This window comes from Anolis carolinensis, unplaced genomic scaffold (assembly GCF_035594765.1).
Source record: "Anolis carolinensis isolate JA03-04 unplaced genomic scaffold, rAnoCar3.1.pri scaffold_14, whole genome shotgun sequence".
NCBI classification, from domain to species: Eukaryota; Metazoa; Chordata; class Lepidosauria; order Squamata; family Dactyloidae; genus Anolis; species Anolis carolinensis.
Window position 1 is genome coordinate 3,673,241 of NW_026943825.1, and position 24,633 is coordinate 3,697,873.

Below are 24,633 nucleotides of genomic sequence, written 5' to 3' on the forward strand. Positions count from 1 at the left end.
GTTCCAATGGGTGTTAATAATAATATCAATATATGTATATTAATAAGGATAGCTACTCTGGGACTCTAAGCTGAACCTGGGAGAGGAATGCCTCCGCATGAAATCCGATGTGTTCCAATGGGTGTTAATAATAATATCAATATATGTATATTAATAAGGATAGCTACTCTGGGACTCTAAGCTGAACCTGGGAGAGGAATGCCTCCCCATGAAATCCGATGTGTTCCAATGGGTGTTAATAATAATATCAATATATGTATATTAATAAGGATAGCTACTCTGGGACTCTAAGCTGAACCTGGGAGAGGAATGCCTCCCCATGAAATCCGATGTGTTCCAATGGGTGTTAATAATAATATCAATATATGTATATTAATAAGGATAGCTACTCTGGGACTCTAAGCTGAACCTGGGAGAGGAGTGCCTCCCCATGAAATCCGATGTGTTCCAATGGGTGTTAATAATAATATCAATATATGTATATTAATAAGGATAGCTACTCTGGGACTCTAAGCTGAACCTGGGAGAGGAGTGCCTCCCCATGAAATCCGATGTGTTCCAATGGGTGTTAATAATAATATCAAAACATGTATATTAATAAGGATAGCTACTCTGGGACTCTAAGCTGAACCTGGGAGAGGAATGCCTCCGCATTACATCTGATGTGTTCCAATGGGTGTTAATAATAATATCTATATGTATATGTATATCTACATCTATCTATCTATCTATCTATCTATCTATCTATATAACAATAGCTACTCTGGGACTCTAAGCTGAGCCTGGGAGAGGAATGCCTCCGCATTACATCTGATGTGGATAAGCGAATATGTTGGATAATAAGGAGAGATTAAGGAAAAGCCTATTAAACATTAAATTAGGTTATGATTTTATAAATTAAGCACCAAAACATCATGTTATACAATAAATTTGACAGAAAAAGTAGTTCAATACACAGTAATGCTATGTAGTAATTACTGTATTTACGAATTTAGCACCAAAATATCACGATGTATTGAAAACATTGACTACAAAAATGCGTTGGATAATCCATAACGTTGGATAAGAGAGTGTTGGATAAGTGAGACTCTACTATACAATATATTATTAGCATAGCACAATATAAGCAACAAATTACTATATTGTACTAATATATATACTCGAGTATAAGCCTAGTTTTTCAGCCCTTTTTTTAAGATGGAAAAAGCTCCCCTCGCCTTATACTCGGGTGAGGGTCCTGGTTGGCTTATATTTGGGTCAGTTTATACTAAAGAATATATGGTACATTTATTATTTTTCTCTATTATTATTGGTATTATTACATTTATTATTTTTCTCTATTATTATTGTTGCTACTATTACATTTATTTTACTCTATTTTTATTATTATTAATACATTTATTATTTCACTCTGATATTATTATTATTATTATTATTATTATTATTTTATTATGACACAGCAAACAAGATAGATATGCTGGATTTCGTATCACAAAATCACAAGTCGAACACTTCCCAAGTGTCTAGGACTGTGTGATGTATTTTCGGATGATGCTGCAGATCCCAGTAGGGTGGCCTTTTGCAGTTGGCAGATTGTGATTTTGTCAATGCCTATTGTTTCCAAATGCCGGCTGAGATCTTTTGGCACGGCACCCAGTGTGCCCATCACCACCGGGACCACCTGCACTGGTTTCTGCCAGAGTCTTTGAAGTTCAGTCTTGAGGTCCTGATAGCGGCTGAGTTTTTCCTGTTGTTTTTCGTCAATGCGAGTGTCACCTGGGATGGCGACATCAATGAACCAAACCTTTTTCTTTCCCACAACTGTGATGTCTGTTGTGTTGTGTTCCATAACTTTGCCAGTCTGGATTCGGATTTCACTCTGATATTATTATTATTATTATTATTACATTTACTGTATTATTTTACTCTATTATTGCATGTATTATTTTCCTGTATTTATTATTATTATTATTACATGTATTATTTTACTCTATTATTATTACAAGGACACATAAGCACATTTACATTGAAGAAGATGAGAATAATGATTTGATCAGAGTTGGGCAGTCTTATCTTAAATTTGAGCTTGATGTAAATATTCAAAAACATTTAACCTACCGATGCCTCAATTAATGCAATTTTATTGGTATCTATTTTTTTCCTGAAATTTACCATTCTCGGCTTATTCTGGAGTCAATGTTTTCACAGTTTTTATGTGGTAAAATTAGGTGCCTCGGCTTATGTTCGGGACGGCTTATACTCGAGTATATATGATAAATATCTTACCTCCTGCCGTGTTTCATGAAATCTGATACAGTGATAATGGCAAACATAACCCCCCTTCCAAAGTAATTTGCTCAGTTTTTCACCTTTTTTTCTGCTCCCTTTGCAGGTACATTCGTTGCCAGAAAGAAGTGGGAAAAAGCTTTGAGCGGCACAAGCTGAAGAGGCAAGACTTGGATGCTTGGTAAGTTCAGGCAGCTGAAAAAGAATGCAGTTCAGAGATCCCTCGAGATGGAAAAATACACAGAATTGGATTACTGTATATATAAAAATAATACCATATTCAAAGCCAAATTTGGAATTATTTACTGTATATACTCAAGTATAAGCCTAGTTTTTCAGCCCCTTTTTTAAGACTGAAAAAGCCCCCCTCGGCTTATACTTGGGTGAGGGTCCTGGTTGGCTTATATTTGGGCCACCTTATACTCGAGAATATATGGTACTTTTATTATTTTTCTCTATTATTATTGGTATTATTACATTTATTATTATTCTCTATTATTGTTGCTACTATTACATTTATTTTACTCTATTTTATTATTACAGTAGAGTCTCACTTATCCAACATAAACAGGCCGGCAGAACGTTGGATAAGCGAATATGTTGGATAATAAGGAAGGATTAAGGAAAAGCCTATTAAACATCAAATTAGGTTATGATTTTACAAATGAAGCACCAAAACATCATGTTAGACAACAAATTTGGCAGGAAAAGTAGTTCAATACGCAGTAATGCTATGTAGTAATTACTGTATTTATGAATTTAGCACCAAAATATCACGATGTTTTGAAATCATTGACTACAAAAATGTGTTGGATAATCCAGAATGTTGGATAAGTGAGTGTTGGATAAGTGAGACTCTACTGTATTATTAATACATTTAGTATTTCACTCTGATCTTATTATTATTGCATTTATTATTTCACTCTATTTATTATTACATGTATTATTTTCCTGTATTTATTATTATTATTATTATTATTATTATTATTATTATTATTATTATTATTACATGTATTATTTTACTCTATTATTATCAAAAGGATACATAAGAACATGTACATTGAAGAAGATGAGATCAATGATTTGATCAGAGTTGGACAGTCTTATCTTAAATCTGAGCTTTATGTAAATGTTCAAAAACATTTAACCTACTGATGCCTCAATTAATGTAATTTTATTGGTATCTATTTTTATTTCTGAAATTTACCACCCTCGGCTTATACTGGAGTCAATGTTTTCCGAGGGTTTTTTGTGGTAAAATTAGGTGCCTCGGCTTACATTCGGGTCGGTTTATACTCAAGTATATACGGTACATATAATATTACTCGTAATATTATAGTATGATGGTATAGTACAATATAGTAATATATAATGCTGATATTGTGCTGTGCTAATAATATAATATACTGTATGTACATATAATTTGTAAGCCACACTGAGTCCCCTTTGGGGTGAGATGGGTGGGATATAAATGTCACTAATAAATATAAATAAAGTGTGTGTGTGTGTGTGTGTGTGTGTATGTGTGTGTGTATATATATATATATATATATATATATATATATAAAAGCTTATTTTTGGGTCGGCTTATACTCGAATATATATGGTATTTGCGACATTTATATCCTGCCCTTCTCACCCCGAAGGGGAGTCAGGGCGGCTTACAGGTTATATGTACATATAATATATTATTAGTATAGCACAATATAAGCATTATATATTACTACTAGCTGTGCCCGGCCACGCGTTGCTGTGGCAAAGTGGTGGTGGTATTGGTTAAAAGTTGTGGAATTTTTATTTGACGTTATTTGTATTTTTTTTAATTAATTTTATTGCAACTTATCTTTTTATTTATTATATTTTATTATTTTGTTGTATTGTTTTTAGTTATTTTGTTATAGTATTTGATTGTATTAATTTTTTTAGTGTTTTTTATTATTTTTTATTGTATTATTTGTATTTATTTTATTTTTTATTCTTTTATTAACACTGGGCTGAGTGGGTTGCTAGGAGACCAAGTGGGCAGAGCTTAGCCTTCTAAGTGGCAGCAATTGGATAAAAACAATTATTTCTCTCCCTCTAATTAGGACTTTATTTTTCTTTGCTTTTTGTTGTATCAACCTAGAGGCGTGGATGATGGGTTGTGTTGTCAAATTTCGAGGTTGGGGGGCCTGTAGTTTTGTTGTTTTGTGGGTCGCCGTGATGCCATCACTCTTTTATATATATAGATATTGTACTGTACCGCTGTATTGCAATATTATTAGTAATATTATATGTAATATAAATATACAATTATAATAGTGCATTATTATTATTCTATTTTATTACATTATAATATTATGTATGTATTATATATTGTATGCTGTGTATTACTGTTGTAAACCGCCCTGAGTTTAATAACTGTATTCAACAGGAATCTCTATAAGATCCTGGATAGCTGCAAACAGCTGACCACTTCTCAAGGGGGCAGCGAGGAGGACACCACCGGGATGGTGACCATCATCACGGGCTTCCAGCTGGATGACCTGAGCAAGCTTTCGGCCCCCATGCAGGTGAGAGTTTCGTTTCTGGTTGCTTGAGAGTCCCTATTAACAACAGGCCTAACTCATACTGTTGTCGAAGACTTTCACAGCCGGAATCACTGGTTTGCTGTGAGTTTTCCAGGCTCTATGGCCACGTGGTGTTCCAGAAGCATTCTCTCCTGACGTTTCTCCCACATCTATGGCAGGCATCCTCAGAGGTTGTGAGGTCTGTTGGAAACGAGGCAAGTGGGCTTGATACATCTGTGGAATAATGTCCAGGGTGGGAGAAAGAACTCTCGTCTTTTGGAGGAAAGTGTCTTCTCTTTATCAGCTTTTCCTTCAATTTTGTCAAGGAACTTTCCATGCAATGTTTTGTTGTGCCAGCTGTCAGCTCTAGTTTGTAGTGTGGTTTTCTTGTACTGATTCTGCTCTAGTTTGTAGTGTGGTTTTCTTGTACTGATTCTGCTCTAGTTTGTAGTGTGGTTTTCTTGTACTGATTCTGCTCTAGTTTGTAGTGCGGTTTTCTTGTACTGATTCTGCTCTAGTTTGTAGTGCGGTTTTCTTGTACTGATTCTGCTCTAGTTTGTAGTGTGGTTTTCTTGTACTGATTCTGCTCTAGTTTGTAGTGCGGTTTTCTTGTACTGATTCTGCTCTAGTTTGTAGTGTGGTTTTCTTGTACTGATTCTGCTCTAGTTTGTAGTGTGGTTTTCTTGTACTGATTCTGCTCTAGTTTGTAGTGTGGTTTTCTTGTACTGATTCTGCTCTAGTTTGTAGTGTGGTTTTCTTGTACTGATTCTGCTCTAGTTTGTAGTGTGGTTTTCTTGTACTGATTCTGCTCTAGTTTGTAGTGTGGTTTTCTTGTACTGATTCTGCTCTAGTTTGTAGTGTGGTTTTCTTGTATTGATTCTGCTCTAGTTTGTAGTGCGGTTTTCTTATACTGGTTTTTTGTCTGATGTGATTTGAGGAGTTTCTCATTTTTTACTTCAATCCAAGCAGGTTCTTCACTTTGCTTGACATATTCTGCCAGGGCATGTTCTTCTTCTTTGACTGCTTGTTTGACTTGTAAGAGTCCTCTGCCTCCTGATCTTCTAGGCAGATATAGCCGGTCAACATCACTGCGAGGGTGCAGTGAATGATGAATGGTCATGAGTTTTCTTGTCTTTCTGTCCAAATTGTCCAGTTATGATGCCAGCAGTATATCTTATGACAGGTATGGCCCAGGTGTTTATGGCCTTGATGGTGTTGCCTCCATTGAGCTTGCTTTAGATAATTTTCTGACCCTTTGTGTGTATTCTTTGCTGACCACAGTTTTAATAGCATTTCATAACTGGGCGGTTTTCTGGCATTGTATATTTCTGCCGCTTCTGTGACTGTTCATTTGTATTTTGATTCCGTAGCCCACTTGTCACAATTATTATTATTATTATTATTATTAATTTATTAATGTGCCCATTCCAGTCTTTCTAAATGTTGCTTTCTTCTCACAGTCGGCCCTGCAAGCGGCATCCAACGCCAGCGTCGAGATCAAGAACGTGCTGGAGTTCTTCAAGCAGTGGAAGGAGATGGGCTGAGGACGGACGGGAGGAGCCGCCGGGTTGGTCGAAGTTCTCTCTCCTCGGACGCGCCGCGTTGGAACGGAGCCGCCGCCAAGCCACGGGCGACATTTGGACGCGAAGCAGCCGCCGCAGCCGCCGCCTCATCCACTGAAAGGAGCCTCCGAAGAAGGCATGGGCGACAACGCCCTTTCCATGCCCATCCACACCACCAACACAACCACACCGGACACCCCAGTGGCCTGGCGACGACGCCGGGCGGGCGGGAAGCGCTCTGAAACAAGAGCATCCCAGACAGACCCCGAGCGGGTGGGGAACAAGGGGGGTTCGTTCATCGCCGGGGAGGGACGGGGACCAAAAAGCTTGCTTGGTTCCTCGCCTCCCACAATCCGCAGGGTGTTTGGTTTCCCGTTTTCGTTTTGCCCCCGGAGAGCCAGCGATTTTAAGCAAGAGAGGCACGGAGTTTGGGATTCGGCTCTTTTCGGGGAAAGGGCCCGAGTTGGACACGTTGGCCGTTTATTTTCACTCCTCGCGCGCATTTCTCCTCCTTTCCCTTGGTTGTTTTGTTCCTTTCCTTTTGCAGGCTGGGACCTTAAGATGCTAGAAAGGTATATATATATATAAGAGACACACACACACAAAAAAAAGGCAGCGAAAGTTTTCTTATTTTTCGTGCGGAGACGGATCGGAAAAGGTAAAAACAGTCGCGGGCTTTTCCTGGCCTTTCCAGGAAAAAATATCCTCTTCTTTTTGAGTGTTGTCATGGGACGGATTTATGATTTTATCCCCCTTTATGCCTCTCTTTTTCCCTTCCTTAAGGGTTGTTCTCCTCGCTCGTATTTGCCCTTGCTGGGAAAATGTGTATTTCGGGGTCATCGTTTGGGTTTTGTTTTGTCTCTTGATGTCCAAAAAAGGCCTTTGAATCAACTCCGCAAAATTTTAGAGCGTAAAGAAGCCGATTAACAAGACAAGGGAGAAGAAACGGGATTTTATTATTTGGTGTTCCTTTCGGTATAAAGATCAAGCCAAAAACGATATATATTTTTGACCCACATATCGGAGACGAAGCTAGCCGTGGCTTCCGTTGGGTCCCGATTCGGTTCACTCCTTTCCCGTTCAGACCAAAACCCAAACCGCATTTGTCGCCAGGAATTTTTTGCAGTCTTGGGATGCTTTTGCTTCCTTCGATCCCGGTTTCGAGAGACGGGGTTGGTTTGGGAATTGCTTAAAAAGGGACGTGAAGTAGGCCGACGGAGATGGGATGTTGCAAAATAAGGAGAAACGGTTTAATTTATCCCGGAAGGAACATGTTGCGGGAGTTGACATTTCGAGATTTGCCGAATTAGATTCCCGATTGTTGAATTGGCATCCCGTTGGAGACATTCCCTTGACCCAAATGGCACAGAAATGGGGTCTTTCCCCATAAACCAACAATTGATCTGACCAAATGCTGCATTTCTGGGCATCATAACTCCTTGAATAGTTTTATTTTTGCGCCGTGAAATGCAAAACCGTTTCACCATTTTTGGGTTGGCTTTCCAAACAATTTCTCCAAATATTAGGAACCGAACATGAAACCGTTTCGCCATCTTTGGGTTGGCTTTCCAAATAATTTCTCGTGAAACCGCTTTGCCATCTTTGGGTTGGCTTTCCAAATAATTTCTCCTAATATTGGGAACCGAACGTGAAACCGCTTCACCATGTTTGGGTTTGACTTTCCAAACAATTTCTCCTAATATTAGGAACCGAACGTGAAACCGCTTCACTATCTTTGGGTTGGCTTTCCAAATCATTTCTCCTAATATTAGGAACCAAACGTGAAACCGCTTCACCATGTTTGGGTTTGACTTTCCAAACAATTTCTCCTAATATTAGGAACCGAACGTGAAACCGCTTTGCCATCTTTGGGTTGGCTTTCCAAATAATTTCTCCTAATATTAGGAACCGAACGTGAAACCGCTTCACTATCTTTGGGTTGGCTTTCCAAATCATTTCTCCTAATATTAGGAACCGAACGTGAAACCGCTTCACCATGTTTGGGTTTGACTTTCCAAACAATTTCTCCTAATATTAGGAACCGAACGTGAAACCGCTTCACTATCTTTGGGTTGGCTTTCCAAATCATTTCTCCTAATATTAGGAACCAAACGTGAAACCGCTTCACTATCTTTGGGTTGGCTTTCCAAACAATTTCTCCTAATATTAGGAACCGAACGTGAAACCACTTTGCCATGTTTGGGTTGGCTTTCCAAATAATTTCTCCTAATATTAGGAACTGAACATGAAACCGCTTCACCATGATTGGGTTGGCTTTCCAAACAATTTCTCCTAATATTAGGAACCGAACGTGAAACTGGTTCACCATCTTTGGGTTGGCTTTCCAAATAATTTCTCCTAATATTAGGAACTGAAGGTGAAACCGCTTCACCATATTTGGGTTGGTTTTCCAAACAATTTCTCGTGAAACTGCTTCACCATGTTTGGGTTGGTTTTCCAAATAATTTCTCCTAATATTAGAAACCGAACCTGAAACAGTTTTGCCATCTTTGGGTTGGCTTTCCAAACAATTTCTCCTAATATTAGGAACCAGACGTGAAACCGCTTCGCCATGTTTGGGTTGGCTTTCCAAATAATTTTTCGTGAAACGCTTTGCCATCTTTGGGTTGGCTTTCCAAACAATTTCTCTTAATATTAGGAACCGAACGTGAAACCACTTCACCATGTTTGGGTTGACTTTCCAAACAATTTCTCCTAATATTAGGAACCAAACGTGAAACCACTTCACCATGTTTGGGTTGACTTTCCAAATAATTTCTCCTAATATTGGGAACTGAACGTGAAACCGCTTCACCGTGTTTGGGTTGACTTTCCAAATAATTTCTCTTAATATTAGGAACCAAACGTGAAACCGCTTTGCCATCTTTGGGTTTGACTTTCCAAATAATTTCTCCTAATATTGGGAACTGAACATGAAACCACTTCACCATGTTTGGGTTGTCTTTCCAAATAATTTCTCGTGAAACCGCTTTGCCATCTTTGGGTTGGCTTTCCAAACAATTTCTCCTAATATTAGGAACTGAACGTGAAATTGCATCACTATCTTTGGGTTGGCTTTTCAAATAATTTCTCCTAATATTAGGATCCGAACTTTTCCCCGGACAATCTGACTCCTTCGTAGTAGAGTGGTTGCCACGGGAAAGGTCCAAACGTCCCAGCGAGTAGACCCTCCTTGCCTAGAAATGTCCCGATGTGGATGGACCACACGATGCCCGTTTGTGGCTAATGGGTGTGAGATCAACTTCATTGCACATTTATTTTCCCATTATGTTGCTGGATATCCGGGTGGGTTTGGGGTCTTCCCGTTCTCTGTCTACGAAGCCTTCCTCTCTTTGGTGGCTTAATGCGGAACGTTAGCCACGTCTGGCTAGCGTTTGGCGCATGGCTAGCCACACCATTGGTTCTTCCTAATCCAGTCCCTTAAGTGTCGCTTGTGTGTGTGTGTGTACGCGGCATTCGCACCCAGAACTTAAGTGTCGGAGAAGCTCTTCCGTTCTCCCGAAAGAAGGCCAGGGTGGAGTAGGATCCATCGTTGCGTATCCGGATGTCTCGAAATGGGATCTCTCGTTATTTTGCAAAGTTTCCGGACGAACAGGAAGAGGAAGTCCTTGCGTCCGCACACACACACACATCTATCCCGCCCTTTCCCCTGTAAATGATTGGAACGCATCCACCGGCTTCATTAAAACCAATGCGAGATGTTTGTAAATCCTTTACGCCTGGTCTCTTTTGTGTTTTTGTTCTTGGAAAGTGTAGAGTCTTAGCTTCAGAGTCCAGTTTAGTATGGGTCCATTGCTTGTTGTTGTGGCAAGACCCAATTGCTTACTATTTATTGTTTATCACTAGCTTTGCGGACCAGATCTGACGTCATTGGGGTTCAGTGCTCTCTGGATAAGGGGGAACTACAACTCCCAAATCGAAGGGCCTTCACCCCCTAAACCACACCTGTATGGACAGTTGGCCATGTTGGGTCTATGTACCAAGTTTGGTCCAGATCTGATGTCAACTGGGTTCAGAGCTTTCTGGATAAGGGTGAACTACAACTTCCAAAACCAGTGCTTTCTGGATAAGGGTGAACTACAACTTCCAAAACCAGTGCTTTCTGGATAAGGGTGAACTACAACTCCCAGATCCAAGATCATTCACCCCCAAATCCTTCCTCTATGGGTCTATGTACCAAGTTTGGTCCAGATCTGATGTCAACTGGGTTCAGAGCTTTCTGGATACAGGTGAACTACAACTCCCAAAACGAGTGCTTTCTGGATAAGGGTGAACTACAACTCCCAGATCCAAGATCATTCACCCCCAAATCCTTCCTCTATGTACAGTTGGCCATGTTGGGTCTATGTACCAAGTTTGGTCCAGATCTGATGTCAACTGGGTTCAGAGCTTTCTGGATACAGGTGAACTACAACTTCCAAAACCAGTGCTTTCTGGATAAGGGTGAACTACAACTCCCAGATCCAAGATCATTCACCCCCAAATCCTTCCTCTATGTACAGTTGGCCATGTTGGGTCTATGTACCAAGTTTGGTCCAGATCTGATGTCAACTGGGTTCAGAGCTTTCTGGATAAGGGTGAACTACAACTCCCAAAACCAGTGCTTTCTGGATAAGGGTGAACTACAACTCCCAGATCCAAAATCATTCACCCCCAAATCCTTCCTCTATGTACAGTTGGCCATGTTGGGTCTTTGTGCCAAGTTTGGTCCAGATCTGATGTCAACTGGGTTCAGAGCTTTCTGGATACAGGTGAACTATAACTCCCCAAATCAGTGCTTTCTGGATAAGGGTGAACTACAACTCCCAAAATCAAGGTCCGTTCTGCCAAAACCCTGCAGTATGTTCAGTTAATCATGGGGATTCTCTGTGCCAAGTTTGGTCCTGGTCCATTGTTGGTGAGGGTCACAGTTTCTCTGGATGTAGGTGAACTACAACTCCCAAAGTCAAGGTCCATTTCCCCAAACCCCTGTAGTATATTCAGTTGGTCATGGGGATTCTCTATGCCTATTGTGTTCCTAGTCCATTGTCGGTGTGGGTCCCAGTTTCTCTGGATGCAGATGAACTACAACTCCCAAAATCAAGGTCAATCTACTGGACATATAGTGGGTCATGAGGGTTCTTTGTGCCAAGTTTGGTCCTGGTTCTCCATTCGTCTCTGGAAGGGAGTGAAGGTACTGCAAGTCCCATCATCCGTGGCAAGTTTGGTCCAGATCCATCCTTGGTTGGATTCACACTGCTCTCTGGATGTAGGTGAACTATAACTCCCAAAATCAGGGTCAATATAGTGGGTCATGAGGGGTCTTTGTGCCAGGTTTCATCCTGGTTCTTCATTCGTCTCTGGAAGGGAGCAAAAGTACTGCAAGTCCCATCATCCGTGGCAAGTTTGGTCCAGATCCATCCTTGGTTGGGTTCACAATGCTCTCTGGATGTAGGTGAACTACAACTCTTATAAATCGTGGTGAATCATCTCCCAAAATTCCCATTTCCCTTTGGAGACATTTTTCCAAATCCTGCATCATGTCCAGAGGAGTCTCTTGAATCTTAAAATGGGAAGGGGACCCCAAAGGTCATCTAGTCCAGTGCCATTCTGCATTGAGATCGTTTTCTTTCTTGGCTTTGGGTTCCGTTGCTTGGACTCCTCGGCTGCGAAAACCTCGCCTGACCCAAAATCCCCGCCATGAGCTTCCCAGCGGATGAAAGAAGCCTTTGTTGCTCTTCCTTTTCGACCGAAACATCAGGCCATTTCTTCCAGAAATCCTCCTCTTTGGAAGCCCAAAAATACTCCCAAAGCAGCCCATGTGTGGCGCATGGTTTTGGGACCTAATATTCTATGATATTTCAGAAATCATCTATTTTTGCCCTAAAATTGGAGAAAAATACGTCCGGGTTAACGTGAGTTTTTTTCGGACTGTACGGCCCTGTTCCAGCAGCATTCTCTCCTGACATCATAATCATCATAATAGTAAAATAATTATAATAATAATATAGATAGAAGATAATAATACAGTAATAGTAACATAATAGTAAAATAATAATAGAAATAATAAAATAGTAGCAGTACTAATAATCATAATAGTAAAATAATTATAATAATATAGAAGATAATACAGTAATAGTAAAATAATAGTAATCTTAATAATAGTAAAATAATAGTAATAATAGTATAGATAGAAGATAATAATACAGTAATAGTAAAATAATAGTAATCTTAATAGTAAAATAATCATAATTAAAATAATAGTAATAATAATATAGATAGAAGATAATACAGTAATAGTAAAATTATAATAGAACTAGTAAAATAATAGTAAAATAATAGTAATCATAATAATAGTAAACTAATGATAATAATATAGATAGAAGATAATAATACAGTAATATTAAAAATAGCAAAATAATAGAAATAGGAAAATAATAATAACAGTAAAATAATAGTAGTAATCATAATAGTAAAATAATAATAATAGTAATAATAATATAGATAGAAAATAATACAATAGTAAAGTAATACTAAAATAATAATAGAAATAGTATAATAATAATAATTAGATAGAAGATAATATAGTAATAGTAAAATAATAGTAAAATAATAATAAAAATAAAATACAGTAGAGTCTCACTTATCCAACACTCGCTTATCCAACGTTCTGGATTATCCAACGCATTTTTGTAGTCAATGTTTTCAATACATCGTGATATTTTGGTGCTAAATTCGTAAATACAGTAATTACTACATAACATTACTGCGTATTGAACTACTTTTTCTGTCCAATTGGTTGTATAACATGATGTTTTGGTGTTTAATTTGTAAAATCATAACCTAATTTGATGTTTAATAGGCTTTTCCTTAATCTCTCCTTATTATCCAACATATTTGCTTATCCAATGTTGTGCCGGCCCGTTTATGTTGGATAAGCGAGACTCTACTGTAATAATAATAAAATAATAATAGAAATAGTAAAATAATAATAAAATAATAATAGAAATAGTAAAATAATAATAATAAAATAATAGTAATAATAATAATATATCACAGCATATCTATCTTGTTTGCTGTGTCATACAATAAAATAATAATAATAATAATAATTGTATTTTTTCCTGCCACTCTTTGGGGCTCGAGGCGGGTTGCACAATAATGAAAACACATAAACGCATGAGGCTGGTTTTGAATGACAGCTCTCAAGCAACCAGAAACTCCCGTTTATCCAGCATCTTATCAATCTGTTTAGCTGCGCCTTTTGACTTCGTATCTGTTGCCACTTTTTCTCTTTCAAGGATGGAACCATGCGGGGTGTTTTTTTCTAGTTTGCTGTGTCATACAATAAAATAATAATAATAATAATAATAATAATAATAATAATAATAATAATAATAATAATAATAATATACATCACACAGTCCTAGACACTTGGGAAGTGTTCGACTTGTGATTTTGTGAAACGAAATCCAGCATATCTATCTTGTTTACTGTGTCATAATAATAATAATAATAATAATAATAATAATAATAATAATAATAATAATAATATACATCACACAGTCCTAGACACTTGGGAAGTGTTCGACTTGTGGTTTTGTGATATGAAATCCAGCATGTCTATCTTGTTTGCTGTGTAATAATAATAATAATAATAATAATAATAATAATAATACATCCCACAGTCCTAGGCACTTGGGAAGTGTTCGACTTGTGATTTTGTGAAACGAAATCCAGCATATCGATCTTGTTTACTGTGTCATAATAATAATAATAATAATAATAATAATAATAATAATATACATCACACAGTCCTAGACACTTGGGAAGTGTTCGACTTGTGATTTTGTGAAACGAAATCCAGCGTATCTATCTTGTTTGCTGTGTCATAATAATAATAATAATAATAATAATAATAATAATAATAATAATAATAATAATACATCACACAGTCCTAGACACTTGGGAAGTGTTCGACTTGTGATTTTGTGAAACGAAATCCAGCATATCTATCTCGTTTGCTGTGTCATAATAATAATAATAATAATAATAATAATAATAATAATAATAATATACATCACACAGTCCTAGACACTTGGGAAGTGTTCGACTTGTGATTTTGTGAAACGAAATCCAGCATATCGATCTTGTTTACTGTGTCATAATAATAATAATAATAATAATAATAATAATAATAATATACATCACACAGTCCTAGACACTTGGGAAGTGTTCGACTTGTGATTTTGTGAAACGAAATCCAGCATATCTATCTTGTTTACTGTGTCATCATAATAATAATAATAATGATAATGATAATAATAATAATAATAATAATTGTATTTCTTTCCCGCCTCTCTTCGTAATAAATAACACAAGGCGGGTTGCACAATAATGAAAACACATAAACACATAATATTGTTTTGAATGACAGCTCTCAAGCAACCAGAAACTCCCGTTTATCCAGCATCTTATCAATCTGTTTAGCTGCGCCTTTTGACTTCGTATCTGTTGCCTCTTTTTTTCCCTTTAAAAGATGGAATCATGCGGGGTGTTTTTTTTCCCCCCTTTTTCATGGCTTTTCTGGCCGCAGTGTTTTTGCAACTTTTTCCTCCTCCTCCTCCTCCTCGTTCTTCTTGCCAAAGAGAGAGAGGCCTTTTTCTCTTCTTCCCTTTTCCGCCCAATCCAGGCCCAGCCAACGGGGAGGGTAACTTGGCACCCGCCCATCATCATCATCATCATCATCATCATCGGCCCTGGCAAGGAATGTGGCTGCTTCGGAGAGAGAGAAGAAAGTGCAAAAGAAGGAGAAACGGAGAAGAAAAAGACAGAAATCGGACCCAAAAGCAACCATGATGGGTCCGGATGGGTCCGGATGGCACCGTCCAAGCAGTGCCAGCAACCCTTTTGCAACAGGTAAGCCATCCACAAGCAATTAATTATATATGACTTAATTTTTTGCTTTCATCTGCTTTCAGGTCCTTCCTCTCTTCATTCCTTCCTTTTTTTTAAATTTTGTGTCCAAAGCATTGCATGATAAATAAGTCTAAAAGTGATAAAATAAAGGAATCGCAAACAGCTAAGAGCAGTTGTGGTTTTGGCACAAAAGCTCTTTTGCAAACCACATTGAAAGGCTTCTTTTTCTTCTTGTTCAATGCTTTTTAAGTTGCTCTTCTTGTTCTTGTTGTTTTTCAATGCTTTTTAAGTTGCTCTGACCTCAGGTGAACCCCCATAGAAGACTTTCCCTGTTCGGCTCAAGGGTATTAAAAATATATATAATAATATACCGTATGTTTTTGTAGAATTTTTAAATACTTTTTGTGGGTTTGTGACCCTGCTGTGATCCACATTATTATTATTATTATTATACATTATTATTATTATTTTATTATGACACAGCAAACAAGATAGATATGCTGGATTTCATATCACAAAATCACAAGTCGAACACTTCCCAAGTGTCTAGGACTGTTATTATTATTATTATTATTATTATTATTATTATTATTATTATTATTATTGCATGACACAGCAAACAAGATAGATATGTTGGATTTCATATCACAAAATCACAAGTCGAACACTTCCCAAGTGTCTAGGACTGTGTGATGTATTATTATTATTATTATTATTATTATTATTATTATTATTGTTATTATTATTTTATTATGACACAGCAAACAAGATAGATATGTTGGATTTCGTATCACAAAATCACAAGTCGAACACTTCCCAAGTGTCTAGGACTGTGTGATGTATTATTATTATTATTATTATTATTATTATTATTATTATTATTGTTATTATTATTTTATTATGACACAGCAAGCAAGATAGATATGTTGGATTTCATATCACAAAATCACAAGTCGAACACTTCCCAAGTGTCTAGGAATGTGTTGTTATTATTATTATTATTATTATTATTATTATTATTATTATTATTATTATGAGTTATCAGTATACAGGGATAATAATAATAATAATAATAATAATAATAATAATAATAATAATAATAATAATACAGTAGAGTCTCACTTATCTAAGCCTCGCTTATCCAACGTTCTGGATTATCCAACGCATTTTTGTAGTCAATGTTTTCAATATATCCTGATTTTTGGGTGCTAAATTCATAAATACAGTAATTACTACATAGGATTACTGAGTATTGAACTACTTTTTCTGTCAAATTTGTTGCATAACATGATGTTTTGGTGCTTAATTTGTAAAATCATAACCTAATTTGATGTTTAATAAGCTTCTCCTTCATCTCTCCTTATTATCCAACATTCGCTTATCCAACGTTCTGGATTATCCAACGCATTTTGTAGTCAATGTTTTCAATATATCCTGATTTTTGGGTGCTAAATTCATAAATACAGTAATTACTACATAGCATTACTGTGTATTGAACTACTTTTTCTGTCAAATTTGTTGCATAACATGATGTTTTGGTGCTTAATTTGTAAAATCATAACCTAATTTGATGTTTAATAAGCTTCTCCTTCATCTCTCCTTATTATCCAACATATTCGCTTATCCAACGTTCTGCCGGCCCGTTTATGTTGGATAAGTGAGACTCTACTGTAATAATATACTGTATGTTTTTGTAGAACTTTTAAATAGTTTTTGTGTGTTTGTGACTCTGCTGTGACCCGCCTTGAACCATGGGGTCACATTATTATTATTATTATTATTATTATTATTATTATTATTATTATTATGAGTTATCAATATACAGGGAAAAATAATAATAATAATAATAATAATAATAATAATAATAATAATAATAATAATAAATTTTCCCTGTATGGGGAGAGGTGGGTAAGAAATAAAATTATTATTATTATTATGAGTTATTGACCCGCCTTGAACCATGGGGTCACATTATTATTATTATTATTATTATTATTATTATTATTATTATTATGAGGAGTTATCAATATACAGGGAAAATAATAATAATAATAATAATAATAATAATAATAATAATAATAATTTTCCTGTATGGGGAGAGGTGGGTAAGAAATAAAATAATAATAATAATAACAACAACAACATTTAATAACTAGCCATGCCCGGGTATATGTTGCTGTGGCGTAGTTTGATGGTATGGAAAATAAAGTAATGAGAAATTACTTAATAATAATAATAATAATAATAATAATAATAATTAATTAGCTATGCCTGGCCATGTGTTGCTGTGGTGTAGTTTGATGGTATGGAAAATAGAGTAATGAGAAATTATTTAATAATAATAATAATAATAATAATAATAATAATAATAATAATAATATAATTAACCGTACCCAGCCACGTGTTGCTGTGGCCTAGTTTGATGGTATGGAAAATAAAGTAATGAGAAATTACTTAATAATAATAATAATAATAATAATAATAATAATAATAAATAACTAGCCATACCCGGCCACGTGTTGCTGTGGCGTAATTTGATGGTATGGGAAAGTAATGAGAAATTATTTAACAATAATAATAATAATAATAATAATAATTATTATTATTATTATTATTATTATAATTATAATAATTAACCATGCCCAGCCACGTGTTGCTGTGGCCTAGTTTGATGGTATGGAAAATAAAGTAATGAGAAATTATTTAATAATAATAATAATAATAATAATAATAATAATAATAATAAATAACCGTGCCCAGCCATGTGTTGCTGTGGCCTAGTTTGATGGTATGGGAAAGTAATGAGAAATTATTTAATAATAATAATAATAATAATAATAATAATAATAATAAATAACCGTGCCCAGCCATGTGTTGCTGTGGCTAGTTTGATGGTATGGGAAAGTAATGAGAAATTATTTAATAATATAATAATAATAATAAATAACCGTGCCCAGCCATGTGTTGCTATGGCCTAGTTTGATGGTATGGAAAATAATGTAATGAGAAATTATTTAATAATAATAATAATAATAATAATAATAATAAATAACCGTGCCCAGTCATGTGTTGCTATGGCCTAGTTTGATGGTATGGAAAATAATGTAATGAGAAATTATATAATAATAATAATAATAATAATAATAATAATAATAATAATAATATAATTAACCGTACCCAGCCACGTGTTGCTGTGGCCTAGTTTGATGGTATGGGAAAGTAATGAGAAATTATTTAATAATAATAATAATAATAATAATAATAATATAATTGACCGTACCCAGCCACGTGTTGCTGTGGCCTAGTTTGATGGTATGGAAAATAAAGTAATGAGAAATTATATTATTATTATTATTATTATTATTATTATTATTATTATTATTTCTGGGGTTTCTTTTGCTCATTTCTGAGAAGTTCCCAAGGAGAGAACTGGCCTCGGTTGCCCAAAAAGATGCCCACGGAAGGATAACATTATGCGCCTATCTTTTGGAGGACAAGGACAACGTGTTTCTGCTTATCGGAAGCATAAAGAACGAATGTCTTGTGCCGAAATATTTGAGATTAAGACGGGCTTCTTCTTCTTCTTATCTTGGGGCATTTAACCCTGGAGTTAAAGAAACAATCCCAACAGTTATGTACGTGGGACAAGGTCGCCCCAAATAATATCCGACAGTTCAAATATTAATAATAATGTGATAGGAAATCCAGCATATTATTATTATTATTATTATTATTATTATTATTATTATTATTATTACAGTAGAGTCTCACTTATCCAAGCTAAATGGGTCGGCAGAAGCTTGGATAAGCGAATATCTTGGATAATAAGGAGGGATTAAGGAAAAGCCTATTACACATCCAATGAGGTTATGATTTTACAAATTAAGCGCCAAAACATCATCTTAGTCAACAAATTTGTCAGAAAAAGTAGTTCAATTCGCAGTAATGCTATGTAGTAATTACTGTATTTACGAATTTAGCACCAAAATATCACGATGTATTGAAAACATTGACTACAAAAATGGCTTGGATAATCCAGAAGCTTGGATAAGCGAGACTCTACTGTATTTATGGAATTACTGTATTATTATTTAGAACCCCATGAACAACCAATTCCTGCTGTGTCATACTGTGTCTTTGTGTCAATAATAATAATAATAATAATAATAATAATAATAATAATAATAACAACATATTAAGCTGGATTTCGTATCACATTATTATTATTATTATTATTATTATTATTATTATTATTATTATTATTATTATTGACACAAAGACATAGTATGACACAGCAGGAATTGGTTGTTCACTGGGTTCTAAATAATAATAATTCCAATAATAATAATAATAATAATATGCTGGATTTCCTATCACACAGTCCTAGACACTTGGGAAGTGTTCGACTTGTGGTTTTGTGAAACGAAATCCAGCATATCTATCTTGTTTGCTGTGTCATACAATGTCGTTGTGTCAATAATAATAATAATAATAATAATAATAATAATAGTCCTAGACACTTGGGAAGTGTTCGACTTGTGATTTTGTGATACGAAATCCAGCATATCTATCTTGTTTGCTGTGTCATAATAAAATAATAATAATAATGTGATAGGAAATCCAACATATTATTATTATTATTATTATTATTATTATTATTATTATTATTATTATTATTATTATTGTTATTTATGGAATTACTGTATTATTATTTAGAACCCCATGAACAACCAATCCCACAACTGCCAGGATCCCATAGTGGTTAAAGTGATATCAAATCACATTTTTTGTCCACTCTAGAATGATTCTAATAATAATAATAATAATAATAATAATAATAATAATAATAATAATAATAATAATATGATAAGAAATCCAGCATATTATTAATATTATAATTGGAATTATTATTATTTAGAAGCCCATGAACATAATAATATTGTGATTAAAGTGGTATTAAACTACATTCATTGTCCACTCTAGAATGATTCTAATAGTAATAATAATAATAATAATAATAATAATAATAATAATAATGTTGCGATATGAAATCCAGCATATTATTATTATTATTATTATTATTATTATTATTATTATTATTATTATTATTGACACAGCAAACAAGATAATAATAATAATATGATGCTGGATTTCGTATTATTATTATTATTATTATTATTATTATTATTATTATTATTATTATTTTATTATGACACAGAAAACAAGATAGACATGCTGGACTGCATATCCCAAAATCACTAGTCGAACACTTCCCAAGTGTCTAGGACTGTGTGATATTATTATTATTATTATCATTATTATTATCCTTATTATTATTATTATTATTATTATTTTATTATGACACAGCAAACAAGATAGACATGCTGGACTTCATATTACAAAATCACAAGTCGAACACTTCCCAAGTGTCTAGGACTGTGTGATATTATTATTATTATCATTATCATTATCATTATTATTATTATTATTATTATTATTATTATTATGACACAGCAAACAAGATAGACATGCTGGACTTCATATCACAAAATCACAAGTCGAACACTTCCCAAGTGTCTAGGACTGTGTGATATTATTATTATTATCCTTATTATTATTATTATTATTATTATGACACAGCAAACAAGATAGACATGCTGGACTTCATATCACAAAATCACAAGTCGAACACTTCCCAAGTGTCTAGGACTGTGTGATATTATTATTATTATCATTATTATTATTATTATTATTATTATTTTATTATGACACAGCAAACAAGATAGACATGCTGGACTTCATATCACAAAATCACAAGTCGAACACTTCCCAAGTGTCTAGGACTGTGTGATATTATTATTATTATCATTATTATTATCCTTATTATTATTATTATTTATTATTATTATTATTTTATTATGACACAGCAAACAAGATAGACATGCTGGACTTCATATCACAAAATCACAAGTCGAACACTTCCCAAGTGTCTAGGACTGTGTGATGTATTATTATTATTATTATTATTATTATTATTATTATTATTATTATTATTTTATGACATGCTGGATTTCGTATCACAAAATCACAAGTCGAACACTTCCCAAGTGTCTAGGACTGTGTGATGTATTATTATTATTATTATTATTATTATTATTATTATTATTATTATTATTTTATGACATGCTGGATTTCGTATCACAAAATCACAAGTCGAACACTTCCCAAGTGTCTAGGACTGTGTGATGTATTATTATTATTATTATTATTATTATTATTATTATTATTATTATTATTATTATTATTTTATGACATGCTGGATTTCGTATCACAAAATCACAAGTCGAACACTTCCCAAGTGTCTAGGACTGTGTGATGTATTATTATTATTATTATTATTATTATTATTATTATTATTATTATTATTATTATTTTATGACATGCTGGATTTCGTATCACAAAATCACAAGTCGAACACTTCCCAAGTGTCTAGGACTGTGTGATGTATTATTATTATTATTATTATTATTATTATTATTATTATTATTATTATTTTATGACATGCTGGATTTCGTATCACAAAATCACAAGTCGAACACTTCCCAAGTGTCTAGGACTGTGTGATATTATTATTATTATCATTATTATTATTATTATTATTATTATTTTATTATGACACAGCAAACAAGATAGACATGCTGGACTTCATATCACAAAATCACAAGTCGAACACTTCCCAAGTGTCTAGGACTGTGTGATATTATTATTATTATCATTATTATTATCCTTATTATTATTATTATTTATTATTATTATTATTTTATTATGACACAGCAAACAAGATAGACATGCTGGACTTCATATCACAAAATCACAAGTCGAACACTTCCCAAGTGTCTAGGACTGTGTGATGTATTATTATTATTATTATTATTATTATTATTATTATTATTATTATTATTATTTTATGACATGCTGGATTTCGTATCACAAAATCACAAGTCGAACACTTCCCAAGTGTCTAGGACTGTGTGATGTATTATTATTATTATTATTATTATTATTATTATTATTATTATTATTATTTTATGACATGCTGGATTTCGTATCACAAAATCACAAGTCGAACACTTCCCAAGTGTCTAGGACTGTGTGATGTATTATTATTATTATTATTATTATTATTATTATTATTATTATTATTATTATTTTATGACATGCTGGATTTCGTATCACAAAATCACAAGTCGAACACTTCCCAAGTGTCTAGGACTGTGTGATGTATTATTATTATTATTATTATTATTATTATTATTATTATTATTATTATTATTATTTTATGACATGCTGGATTTCGTATCACAAAATCACAAGTCGAACACTTCCCAAGTGTCTAGGACTGTGTGATGTATTATTATTATTATTATTATTATTATTATTATTATTATTATTATTATTTTATGACATGCTGGATTTCGTATCACAAAATCACAAGTCGAACACTTCCCAAGTGTCTAGGACTGTGTGATGTATTATTATTGGAATTATTATTATTAAGAACCCCATGAACAACCAATCCCACAACTCCCAGGATCCCATAGTGGGTTAAAGTGGTATCAAACTGCATTAGTTGTCCACTGTAGACGTTGATTTGCTCAATGCGACTCCATCCAAGGCCTTTGTTCCAGCCGAGCTGATTTTTTTGCCTTGTTTCATCGGAAACAATGACTTGCCCTCCCAGGAATGTGGGACTTTGGGCCGGCTTTCCAGCAAGTTGGCACCTTTCGGGTGCCGGGTTCGATTTCCCACTTTTATCTCGGTGCCAAGAATCAAACGGCCGGAGCACCGGGGTGTCTGTGTCCTTGGCCGACTTCCCGATCCGAGTTTTCACCCTTGGTTTCTGCACATTGGGTGGCTCTCAAAGGCAGCCTTGTGCCGCCGGACAAAGAGATCTTGGTTTGCAAATCAGACGCCGAACAAAATCAGATATTAAATGGGTGAAGCAAAGGGCAGAGGCAGGCCTCTCGCAATGGGTCTCGCCTGTCTTTTCGGCATCCTCGGCTGGAATATAATCGCAACCGTAGTCGTAATGATCATAATAATAATAGCCTGAAGCCTTCGGGAGAAAGAGGTAAGAAATATAATAATAATAATAATAATAATAATAATAATAATAATAATAATAATAATAGCTTCAAGTCTTGCAGAAAGAAGATAAGAAATATATAATAATAATGATGATAATAATAATAGTAGTTTCAAGTCTTGCAGAAAGAAGATAAGAAATATATAATAATAATGATGATAATAATGATAGTAGTTTCAAGTCTTGCAGAAAGAAGGTAAGAAATATATTATAATAATAATGATAATAATAATTATAGTAGCTTCAAGTCTTGCAGAAAGAAGGTAAGAAATATATTATAATAATAATGATAATAATAATAATAGTAGCTTCAAGTCTTGCAGAAAGAAGGTAAGAAATATATTATAATAATAATAGTAGCTTCAAGTCTTGCAGAAAGAAGGTAAGAAATATATTATAATAATAATGATAATAATAATAGTAGCTTCAAGTCTTGCAGAAAGAAATATAATGATGATGATGATGATAATGATGATGATAATAATAATAATAATAATAATAATAATAGCCTGAAGCCTTCGGAAGAAAGAGGTAAGAAATATAATAATAATAGTGATAATAATAATAGTAGCTTCAAGTCTTGCAGAAAGAAGGTAAGAAATATATAATAATAATAATAATAATAATAATAATAATAATAATAATAATAATAGCCTGAAGCCATCGGGAGAAAGAGGTAAGAAATATAATAATAATAATAATAATAATAATAATAATAATAATAATTATAGCTTCAAGTCTTGCAGAAAGAAGGTAAGAAATATATTATAATAATAATGATAATAATAATAGTAGCTTCAAGTCTTGCAGAAAGAAGGTAAGAAATATAATAATAATAATAATAATAATAATAATAATAATAATAATATAACAACAGTAATAGCAGCCTCAAGTCTCGGAAAGAGGCAGGTAAGAAATCAAATATTGTTTGGGAGAAAGAGCTAAGAAATATAATAATTATAGTAATAATAATAGTAGCTTCAAGTCTTGCAGAAAGAAGGTAAGAAAAAAAAAAAAAATAATAATAATAATAATAATAATAATAATAATATAACAAGAACAATAATAGCAGCCTCAAGTTTTGGAAAGAAGCAGGTAAGAAATCAAATATATTTTTTTGAAGTGGTGTCGAAATGCATGCATGGTTTTCTCACTTTCTCCCTCGTTTATT

At 34.0% G+C, this 24,633-nt stretch overlaps 2 protein-coding genes across 3 annotated transcripts in view; both read left to right on the plus strand.

Moving 5' to 3' along the window:
• The window catches only part of smg5 (SMG5 nonsense mediated mRNA decay factor), a 59,717-nt gene extending 49,583 nt beyond the window's left edge, over window positions 1-10,134 (plus strand). Inside the window, exons 20-22 of the mRNA XM_062964770.1 lie at window positions 2,393-2,467; window positions 4,700-4,838; window positions 6,296-10,134. Of these exons, the coding sequence (XP_062820840.1) occupies window positions 2,393-2,467; window positions 4,700-4,838; window positions 6,296-6,379 (298 nt within the window). The 3' untranslated portion in view covers window positions 6,380-10,134. The remainder of the gene's footprint in view (window positions 1-2,392; window positions 2,468-4,699; window positions 4,839-6,295) is intronic.
• A 4,928-nt stretch (window positions 10,135-15,062) lies between these two features.
• The window catches only part of paqr6 (progestin and adipoQ receptor family member 6), a 28,073-nt gene continuing 18,502 nt past the window's right edge, over window positions 15,063-24,633 (plus strand). Inside the window, exon 1 of one of the 2 annotated variants that reach the window (XM_062964956.1) lies at window positions 15,063-15,316. The gene's annotated coding sequence lies outside the window, so the exon portion shown is untranslated. Of the gene's footprint in view, window positions 15,317-23,293; window positions 23,448-24,633 lie in introns of those variants that run through there. The other variant, XM_062964957.1, reaches the window with a different exon arrangement.